The sequence below is a fragment of the Plectropomus leopardus genome, chromosome 15, assembly GCF_008729295.1.
Source record: "Plectropomus leopardus isolate mb chromosome 15, YSFRI_Pleo_2.0, whole genome shotgun sequence".
Lineage (NCBI taxonomy): Eukaryota > Metazoa > Chordata > Actinopteri > Perciformes > Serranidae > Plectropomus > Plectropomus leopardus.
This window is the reverse complement of record NC_056477.1, coordinates 3,492,569-3,503,959: the sequence shown is the minus strand read 5'-3', so window position 1 is coordinate 3,503,959 and position 11,391 is coordinate 3,492,569. Positions and strand designations below refer to the sequence as shown.

General features: G+C 41.3%; 1 protein-coding gene across 1 annotated transcript; it reads left to right on the top strand.

The window, feature by feature from the left end:
* The first annotated feature begins 1,303 nt into the window (after positions 1-1,303).
* Positions 1,304-10,546, top strand: LOC121954537 (cytochrome P450 26B1). Its single transcript, XM_042502095.1, has 7 exons — positions 1,304-1,568; positions 2,451-2,807; positions 3,870-4,094; positions 5,093-5,368; positions 5,906-6,064; positions 6,538-6,930; positions 8,643-10,546. The coding sequence occupies exons 2-7, from the start codon at positions 2,601-2,603 to the stop codon at positions 8,985-8,987; spliced, it is 1,605 nt and encodes a 534-aa protein (XP_042358029.1). The 5' UTR covers positions 1,304-1,568; positions 2,451-2,600; the 3' UTR covers positions 8,988-10,546.
* The last annotated feature ends 845 nt before the right edge of the window (positions 10,547-11,391 follow it).

Genomic DNA, 11,391 nt, shown 5'->3' with positions numbered 1-11,391 from the left:
CTTTAATTGAAGGTGTGAAAACCAACAGTGTGGCCGTGTTTCCATCAGTCTGCTCGGTCGGAGCTCATTCACCTTCCACAGCCACAAGCTCTCCAATCAACACCGCTCAAATGTAAACTTTGCTCGCTAAGAAAACACTCTTTCAATGGCTGAAGTGTGCTCACGGTGCGCTGATTGGCCCGACTTTTAAAAATCCAGCTCTAATGCGAGCTTTAATTAAACCCCAAAACTTGCACGAAAAATTACACCAAATAAAATAAGTCAATTGACGCATTTGTTTGTGAATTGAAACGAGAAAAAAAGACTGCCAGGAAATTATGTCTTAATTCATTCCAAAATGCAACAGGATTAAAGATGTTTCTGTCAGATGTATAAAAAGAACATGGATTTTATCAGTTGGAGGTTGTGAGAATTTAAATCGGATTCGCAGCCGCTGACCACATCCTCTCTTTATGTCAAAACTAGATCCAATTATTCAATAACAAGTAAAAAAAATACCCAAATAATAATAAATTCCGAACAAATTGTTACGCACGCAGTTTGAATCTAAACCTCTCGTAAAAATCCGTCCGTCTCATCTGGATTAGGCCTTCGTCGGATTAAAATAAAATTTCCTCTCCTTTCTGCACTCTAAAGAACAATAAAAAAAAAGAAAGAAAGAAAAAAATTCTCACCCAAAAGAGAGGTAGAAAGAAAAAAGAGGTAGAAATAGGTGGTGCCTTTCTGCACCGCCTATACCTCTTGAATCTTATGCATTGGATTTCTTTTTGCCACAAATACATAAAAAGCGACGTCAGATATCTGCCTTTTCCTCTTCTTCTTCTTTTTAATTTCGTATTTGACTAATTTATTTTTGATGGATAAATGTATCTAACGCCACTATATGATAGAATGTAATAATTGCAGCATATTTTAGAATTCTTTGCTAGAAACATGTCTCTGTCTAAACCGTCTAATTTCATTCAGTATACTAAAATAATGTAAAGAAATTGAAATCTGGTTTATGTGCTATTTTTTTATGCACTATTGCCTCTTCTGCCAGCTACGTCCTAAATTTAAGGCCGACTGCACACGGTCTGGATGCGGAGAGCTGAAGCAGCTGCTGAGCTCCAACCTGAAATACTGAGCTGGCTCTCAAACCTGCGTCAAACTCTGGACAGCTCCCAGCTGATTGGCTACCTGCGAGTCTCCTCCATCCGCTGCCATCTGATCCACTCTCTCCCTCCCTCCCTCTCTCTCTCTCCTCACCACCTCACACAAACTCTCTCTCTCCTCCTCTGCGCTCAGTCTCTCTCTCCGAGAGCGCACTGCTGCGTCTCTGCTGCTCTGATCTCCAAACTTTTTTTCCTTTTTTTAATTCCTCTCTCGGTGAATGAACGAACCTCTTTAACATATTCAGAGCAACGTCATCCGCCGAAGGTGGATCATGCCGTGCAGCCTCTTCTATAAAACCCCCTGCAGCTCGCTCATTGTGGAGGAATAGCCACCGGTTTTTGGGAAGTGACGGCGAGTAAGAAACTTTGCAAACGCACACGGATTTTGCCTCAGCGCTGACTGGAAGCTTGGAGGTAAGTCTGCTGTTTCAGTCTCATTACAGACACAAACTCCTCTTTTTATATCGCGAGTGACTCATTTATTCAACTTTTTCATCCTGTCCGTTTCCTAATCTCTCATCTCAGTTTACTTTAGGCTGTTAATCCGCTTCATACTGCAGCCTACTGTATTCAAATCCCCTTTCTTCTCCTGCCTTTTAAAAGCCTGATTTATTGCCATTGCTCCATAAAGCTCGGGCCGCCCGGGGGGTGGCTGAGCCCCCTGAACTGTACCTATAAAGGCGCATAACCTAATAGACAAGCCGGCGCATGTAAACCTGTAAAACTATTTGGAATAGTTGACAGCTACTCCTCATTTTGAAGCAGCAGCGGAATGAAGGGGAGTTTCCTCGCTGCAGCGAGGCACGTTTCTTATGTAGTTCATCCAGAGTCAAATTTATGTCTGTGCAGGCGCATCCATCCGGTCTGATGACTCTTTTATTTTCTCTGGAGGGGCGTCTGTTTACGAAAAGTCATTATTTCTCAATAAAACCAAGTTGAAAGACAGAAAATCTTCTGTTTTCTTCCATCAAAATAATTTCTGAGTTTGGGGTATTATAATGAAATCATCCTAGAAATGAGCACATATCAACCCAGTACATCATCCCTGCATATTTCTTAATGAATCAAGAGGGTTGGGCCCCAGCTTGTATGATTACTGTTATTATTATTGTCTAATTAGCTGTAATAACAATTTACAACGGCTCTCGGCATTGACTGCCTCCAGAGATTAGTATTAAAAAAGTTTAGATCCACCCTTTCCCTCTTTCTCTGCTTTATATGGTGGAGCTCTATGGTTATAAACCCACCAAGACTGAGCTAACGCACTTTTATTTATTTATTTTTTTATCTGGACAGAGTTTACAAGAAGACAACGCAAAATAAGGAGGAGAAACTGGACGGTGGAGAAGCTTTGCGCACCGCCGCCGGACAGAGGTTTGAACGGAGCACAAGCGCCTTTACGCACAGACACAGGTGGATGCTGGGAAGCGGACCAGCTCGCAGGAGATGTTACCCCTGGCCCAGTTTGGGGTGCTGTCGGCCCTGGCCACCGCGCTCACCTCGGTATTGTCCGCGATCTTGCTGCTCGCGCTGACCCGGCAGCTGTGGAGCCTCCGCTGGAGCCTAACCCGGGATAAAGAGAGCAGCCTGCCGCTGCCGAAGGGCTCTATGGGCTGGCCGCTGGTCGGAGAGACTTTCCACTGGCTGTTCCAGGTGAGAGTTGACACGTCTGGGCCGCTGTACGTTTAGATTTTTTACAAGCGTGCCAAAATATAGGTTAGCCTCCTGCGCGTAAAGGTCGTTATTTATATTCATCACTTGTGGATCCAACGATTTCTTAATTTTAAAGTCTAGAGGTAAACAGCGGAGGTCTGTATTGTGTTTTATCAATTAGATTATTGATTATTTATCTAGAAGCGCGCGGGAAGCTTTGAAAACCACAGATTCTTGTGCAGGCTGAGTTCTGTTGTTAATGCGACATGTGCGGACATGATGCTCGGTGCGTAATTCTCTCTTGTGGAAGAAAAACAGACGTTTTCTGTTCAATTCTTCCTCCTCTCGCTCCCTCCCTTTCTGACTGTCTGTCTTTTCTCCAGCGAGGAATGTACTTTCTCATCCCGTCATCTCTTTGTCCCTCAAACTCTCCACTCTGGGTGTCAGTCAGAGCGCCTCGCAACAGCACACGTGATGCGTGTCTGTTGTTTCTTGTGTTTTGTGCTCCTGACTCTGATTTTTCACCTTTTAATTTTATATCTCCAGATGCCCAATTTCAGGTCGGTTGTGCATTTCTAAAAACACGTGTGACACTAAAACAGAAGGGGGCTAATAGATGAAGGAAAAATAAAAAGCTGCACAATATCCTAAAGTATGCCAAGATGCATGATAAACACTGGCTATCATGAGATACTAGATTTTGTCATTTAAGTAAGTAGCAGTTCATGTGGAGACAGGAAAAAAAAACTGTTAAAGAAGAAAAAAAAAATCTGGAACATAAACATAAAACAATCCCCTGTGTCTCGGTCCATGAGGAGACTTTTCAACAAATGTCAGTGAAAACAAGTTTTCAAGATAACCTGCTTACTAGCAAACAAACAAAATGCACCAAAAACAGACGGTGGACCTTTGAATAGTGAAATAAAATCTGGAAATGCACTAATTTTTATGCATAAGTTATAATGTTTTTCCAATAAAGTATGTAATTTTTTAGTTCGACAACTTGTCGAGAACTTGTTGCATGAAATTTGAAAATTCAATTTTTTTTTCTCAACACCACAGGGCTCCAACTTCCATATCTCTCGCAGAGAACGCCATGGCAACGTGTTCAAGACTCACCTCCTTGGGAAGCCTGTCATCCGGGTGACGGGCGCAGAAAACATTCGCAAGATCCTGCTGGGCGAGCACAGTCTGGTGTGCACGCAGTGGCCCCAGAGCACCCGCATTATCCTGGGACCCAACACCTTGGTCAACTCCATCGGAGATCTACACAAGAGGAAGAGAAAAGTAAGAAAGTTGGAATATGCAGTTGCCTTTATGGAGGAGACATTCAGCATGTTTACATGATGTTAGAAAAACTTAAATGGTTGTGTTAGTTTGACTAAAACTGGACTTTCAAATCACTTTTGAACATGCTTGTCTGACTGAAATCGCTATTTGTCTCAAAGTCAGACTAACATGTAGATAATATAGTTGGGAATCGAGATACTCCTTCATGTGTGCCCCTCAATTGGACTTGAACTGGCCCTAGGTGTTCTGCACATCCTCCTAGTCCCCATGCTGGGCTTTGACCTGTAATTTGAACTGCATAAAATCGAAAGATGGGAAAAACAGAAAAAGAAGAAGGAAAAAAAAACAAAACAAGACATAGGTAAAAAGTAAAGGGTAGAGTGTGTACGAAGTGTACAGTGCCAAAAAGTTTTTCACGTTTTCACACATGCAACCTGCTTGCTGCTTGCAAACTTGTTTGGTATGTGGCCAACTGTACGAAGGTCCAACACAAACTAGTTGAAAGGGGGCATATCGCCACCTACCGTGGCAAAGTCGGACATTCTTCCGTCAATAAATAAATTCACCCCCGGTGCTTGTTTACTGGGACAAGAACAGTAGTCGAATTAAATGGCCTGTTCATGTAAACATACTTTATGTTTAAGAAGATTGAGGTAATCATTAAAAGAAATCTTTCAAATCCTTAAAATACATAGACTGACACCCTCATTTATCCCATCCATTCCTTTCTCCTATCCAGTATCATGTCTTGTCTTCAAAAATCTATAATCTCACAAATTTTATCCAGACTAATCCTTTACTATCCCATCATATCCCCTACATCCTGTCCTCTTATCTCCTAAATCTCCTACATTCTTCCTTTACCTCTTTCCAGTCCTAACCTACCCCACCCTGTCCTCCTCTTTAGTGAGCATTTACTGAAAGGTGTTGACTGTCGTGTACGAGGTTATAACTTTTTATGACACCTCTATCTTTGTTTCCTTAACCTTTTCAAGATCCTGGCTAAAGTGTTTAGCCGGGGGGCTCTGGAGTCTTACCTGCCCCGGCTGCAGGACGTCGTCAAGTCTGAAATCGCCAAGTGGTGCTCAGAGCCGGGTGCCATTGACGTCTACAGTGCTGCCAAGTCCCTGACGTTCCGCATCGCTGTCAGAGTCCTGCTGGGTCTGCAGATGGAGGAGGAGCGGATAGTTTACCTGGCCCAGATCTTTGAGCAGCTGATGAACAATCTCTTCTCACTCCCCATTGATGCTCCACTCAGCGGGCTACGCAAGGTGAGAGAGCAAAAAGAAATTAAGGGAATGTGAATTACAAATTACATCATGATATGATCGATTATTTCCATTAGATTAAATTCAGAGGCTTGTAATCAATATAAGACAATATCAGTAAATACCCTCATTGCCTTTGTCTTAACTGCTACCGTTATGTACCTGGAGCGAGGCTGGTAGCATTGTTTGAATGTTTAGGAAGGAGCTGCGCTCAGATGGAAATGGTGAGATAGACATGCCATTGGAATTTAAAAGTAAAGGTGTATCTTAAAGGGACCACATTTATTTATGTTTTCACTTTGCATTTGGATTGATAATATTGGTAAGTACCAGATTACTGCAAACAGAAAACAAAAAAACTCCTTGGAATTACTTTATCTGTGGCTTTTTCGGAATACAAAAACAAACAAAACAAAAAAAAAATCAAAAGAAAAAAATGGCCTATGAGCTTTCTTTTGCTGTCACTTTGCAATTTAATCAAAGTGAGTTTGTACTAAACCATGATCAATAATGACATTTTGGGTTTTCTTCTCTGTCCAGGGGATAAAAGCCAGAGAAATCTTGCATGCCAACATGGAGAAAATAATCCAGGAAAAGATGGAGCGGCAGCAGACGGAGGATGAATATAACGATGCCTTCGACTACATTCTGTCCAGCTCCAAGGAGCACGACCAGCAGCTCAGCATCCAGGAACTCAAGGTACCAGAGTGAAGCAGATAATAATGTCACTTTCAGAAAACTACGTGCCAACCTAGGCCTCCGACAATCTGAAACAATTCTGCAATGGTTCAAGTCAAACTAAATTTTCCAATATGTTTCGCAGAATAATATTCTTCTGCCAAGAAGATCACAGCTGTTCAGTAGCCACTTTTTATTTAGTTTATCAATCTAGATTGTTTTGGTGTGAGTTGCAGAGTGTTGGAGATATCAGCCAGAGAGATGTCTGCCTTCTCTCCATCATAATTGAACTACATGGCACTTAGCTTCTGCTGCTGAAAGCACCAAAAAGTAAATCTGAGAAATTTAAGAGCATGTCTCTTTCCAGAAACCATGATCTGGTTACTCAAGATAATCCACAGACCTTGTTATGAGCAGTTTCATGTAAAAACTATTTCTTATCTACCTGTTCTGTACCTTTATATCTTTCCATCATTCTGCCTCCCTCCTGGCAGGAAACAGCAGTGGAGTTGATCTTTGCCGCTCACTCCACCACAGCCAGTGCCTCCACATCGCTAATTCTGCAGCTTCTTCGCCATTCAGCAGTGGTGGAAAGGGCCAAAATCGAGCTGGAGGCAGAGGGCCTCGGCTACGAATCCAACAGCAGTCACAATGGTGTAACTTTCGAAAAGGAGGATGCTGCAGATACAGAGACAACCTGCCTGCTTAACGGAGGCTGTCAGAATCACAGTGATGGTTTTCCACAGTCAAAGTCTCATGTGCCGCATCTGAACCTCGACAAGCTGAGCCAGCTACGCTATGTTGACTGTGTTGTCAAAGAGGTGCTCCGCTTTCTGCCGCCAGTCTCTGGTGGTTACCGGACAGCCCTGCAGACATTTGAATTAGATGTAAGTTCAAGTCTTTCTGAAATATACCGTTCACATGTAAGCCCTCCGTTTGAGTGTGTTTTCTTATTCCTGGAATGAGCAGAGGGCAGAAGAGGTGGTATATTTTCATCACATACAAAGAGCAACAAGGGCTTTGTTTTTTTAAAGACAAAACATAATTTCTTAGAAGTAAATGTTTTCAAATAAATGAAAGACCCACAGCCAAATGCAGCAACTTCTAGCCCCTTTTCTTGAAGCTGTCAAAATGCATTGTGGGAAATGTAGGCATGTACCACCAGAAATAGCAGCAGATGATGAATATCCTGGTAGGGTTAGCGTTTGGTAAATCCAGCCAGCAGGGTAAGCGATATGACAGGATATACCATTAGCCAGCCAAAATCTCCCGTACTGTTTATATCGTGGTAGCTTTCGGCCTGTAGGGGGCGACTTCTACACGTTCAAAACTTCAAGTCTTAACTAGTGATGCTCATTATTGTATAAAGGAAAACTGACTACTGTCTTAAAAAATGGCCTCATTTTTTTTCTTTTGTAAGTTGCTTACCATGGGTGTGTAAGCTGAAAAAGCGTCTGAAAGCCTCCTCACACTTCTGCATTTTCAAGCTCACACAGCATCACTTCTTTTCCAGAGCATGTGCCTCGGAGGCAAAGAAGAATTACATAAAATTGTTTCTTTCCCAATGACTGTGTAGAGGAAGCGATTTTTGGGTTAGTGTGCATCAGGTGTTGAATGTGAGAGCTGCCATATCCTGTGTGGACACTATGCCAAAATCCCTTCACAGTACAAATCTTATCTTGGGCCTTGCTGCTGCTACTAACTCTTTCCTAAAGGTTGACACACTATTGGTCTGACAATATCTGAACAGTTTTAGCTTTTTGGGCAATCAGCAGCATGATGATGAATGAAGGAGTTTGTGAGTGAGATAAAAACAGGTTTATTCCCAGCTCACAGATTGGCGAGATCTTCAATGAACTGCAAAAGAGAAAAACTAAATCTGGCTCCAATTCATTTTTTTTTTCTAGTCCATTTGTCATGTAGAACGCCTGGCTGCCGAAAATGTTCACATACAGAACTGCATGGCCTTTGCTGAGAAACTGCCCCGTCATGGCCTCATCTCTCGTCCTTACATACCCCTTACTCAGCCTCCGTTTGCCCCCAATTTGCTGCGTTTATAGCGAAAGGACAATTGAAGTCTAACAAAAATTCCCCAGACGCAATTGTAGTGCGCATGGCGCCATCTATGCAACTCTTTCAGGGTTTAAATCCCGATAGATGAGACGTAATTGCAGTATTGAAAATGTCATTATGCCTGTTCACTGAAGTGCATATTGCTAAGCCTAGACAAGGGAATCCCAATTCAGAAATAATTGGGATTAGGTATAGAGAGGCTTGGAATAATGGATGAATGCATAAATGCATAGAGTTGGAAAACCCTTTCTCTCATTTGGCTTTCCAAGTGATAAATTTTATCTAGCTTTTAACTTCAGTCAAAAATAAAAGTTGACCAAACATATGACTCTTAAAGTATGCCTATTTTTCACTTAACATTGTCTGTTAAAGATTCCACACACATTTTTGCAATTTCATTACTTCTGTGCTATGCAGAGTATGTGCAGATTTGGATACATAAAAATTCACCAAACTATTTGTTGGTAAAAATAAAAGAGTTTTTGTCCTTTCTTTATATTTATCAATTTCTGTTCTCATTTGACAGGGCTACCAGATTCCCAAAGGCTGGAGTGTAATGTACAGCATTCGGGACACCCATGAGACCGCAGCGGTATTCCAGAGCCCAGAGCTTTTTGACCCAGACCGGTTCGGCCCAGAGAGAGAGGAGAGTCGGGCGGCTCGGTTCAGCTACGTGCCATTTGGTGGTGGCGTACGGAGCTGCATAGGGAAAGAACTGGCACAGATCATACTAAAGACTCTGGCTGTGGAGCTGATAGGGACTTGCAAATGGACTCTGGCCACGGAGAACTTTCCCAAGATGCAGACAGTGCCAATAGTGCACCCGGTAAACGGGCTGCATGTGCATTTCACTTACAACCACCCGCTTTAGATACTAATACAGACTGAAAGACTTTCCAAAAACTCATTCCCCTAAGAAGCAGTTTAAAATTAAATGTGCTTCTGGAAAAACTCTTAAAGCCCAAGGGGGAGGCAGACACACCTCGTGGGGCCTGATGGTGCAATTCAGGCCCCCTTTCATTTCCATAAACATGAAGAAGGGGTTGGTTTGGAGCATCTCTTCAGTGGTTTCGTCCGAACCTAAGAAACCACTTTCTGTTGTAGCACAAGTATATTTCTAACCACATGATACGTTCACCTACAGTGTTTTCAATGTTTCCCAACTTTTACTGTCCTTTACATGCATTTTTAAGTTATTTATGTTCTGGGGTACAGAGCAAGAGTAAATCTGTGAAGCCTTTTTCTTAAAACAGAAGATCTGGGGTTACCCTGCTGAACGGACTGCATGTACACCTCAGTAAAAACAGTGAAAGTCTCTATTGAGAGGTAAATCACATGCACATAAAAAAGTAGCAGTTTCTGATAAATAGTTTCATGTTCAGCTGGCGAAACCCGGTATGACCAGCATACAGTAAGTGCCTAACAGACTTCAGGTGCATTGGTACCTGAAATCAAAGACCTACAACACATCTACTGCAGATAACAGGAAAAAAATCTCCCTCATCTTAGCCTTGTTCTATTGAAGCTGCAAGTCCAAGGACAAACATTTTGTTGGGATACACACTTACAAAAAGTAGTGATAACATGAATTCAGCTTTGTTGCTTTTATCTTTTACATCAATGTTATATCAGTAAGGAAACATTCAAGGGCTATGCACGTTTGCTGTGCTGAATGAGCAAGTCACAAGTATTTTACTTCACTTGCATTCTCAAAACCTTTAAGATTCACCTTTGAAAACTTTTGGAAAATATTTCCAGACCCAGGTTGGACACAGGAGACTGGACTCCCCTGCAGCTGTCTTAGTTGTAATGATGCAATGATCTCCACCGCTAAAACAAACTTACTGATGGAACTTGCACTTGATTTTGACACATAAATCTCACAACCAGGAACTATCCAAACATTAAGGTCAAAATACATTCAAACTGTTCTGTTTTTTTGAACATGAATGTAATATATATCCTTAACAGTGCTATTATGTGTGTATCAAATGAAGTAGCATTATGAATAAGCTGTATTTAAAATGCAGATGTATCATTTTTATTGTACTTTTACTCTAGTCTGTAACAATATTTGCTGTAATTGTGAATAGAGAAACTAACCTGTAATGTAAAGGACTGTCCATAAAAGTTAGTTTCACTGCTAGAACAAACATTAGACATCTTTCACTGTTTAGAGCAGCATATATAGAGAGTAAAGTTATTATTATTATTGTTATTTTAAGTCTAATTTTAGGACTGTTTCTGTCTTGGTCTTGAAGCCTAATAGACGCGCTGTGAAATCTTAGGTATGGATGGATTTGTGGAAGGAGATAGCACTTTCTCCACTTTAAGGAGTCTGTATATATTTGTCCCGTGTATGCATTCATTGAGTGTATAAGATGTAGCTGCTGTACAGTTGATGTAAAGAGTAAATTAGAAAATGAAAACCTAAAACTTGTCATTTTATGAGTTTTTCATATCTTGCTTTTTAAAACAAAATATACCATATATTTTACCACAGTTAACATTTCTGATAACAGTCCAATGGGGCTGTGCAACATGTTTATAATTATCAATAATTTATTTATGCACATGTATTTCAACAAATTAATTTGGGCACATGAAATCCTGGCATGGTCTTTGTGTTAATAGCCTATAATTGGATTAATTTAGGTATGTGTCAGGTTGTTTGAACTAAATAAAACTAATATGAGCTGACTTTGTCCTCAGGAGGGGGTGGGGGTGGGGGTGCAGAATATTGTATTTAAATACTATTCAAGACTAAAAGACAACAAAACTTTCTTTTTTTCTTGGGAATTCATTACTCCCAAAGCATGATATTTTCCTAACCATGCCCAGGTGATTTTGTGCCTAAACCTAACCACAGGATAACCATAGCACTGTTGAAATGTTAAGTTTCAACATATCTGTTACATAATAACATGCAATTGTAACTTATTCGTGGTATACAGAAAAGTATGATGCCAATATTTTTTTGCTGGCAACTGAGTTGTGGAACCTGACCAGCTCACATACAGAACCAGCATCATCTGTTGATAATGCAGTTAATCACGCCCCTCACCAAACGACACTGCAACTGGAGCCCCCACCTAGTGTAAATCCACATTGATAACACCATGAAGTCAAACTTTTTCATCAACAGCTGGACATGACGACACGTTCTCGTCCCAGCTTATCACATTGTGCCGCTCTGTCAGCGACCCTCCGTGCCTACTTATGAGGTTTAAGGTATCACTTGGCATCAGCTGTTCACGCTCCAGGATGCTCTTACC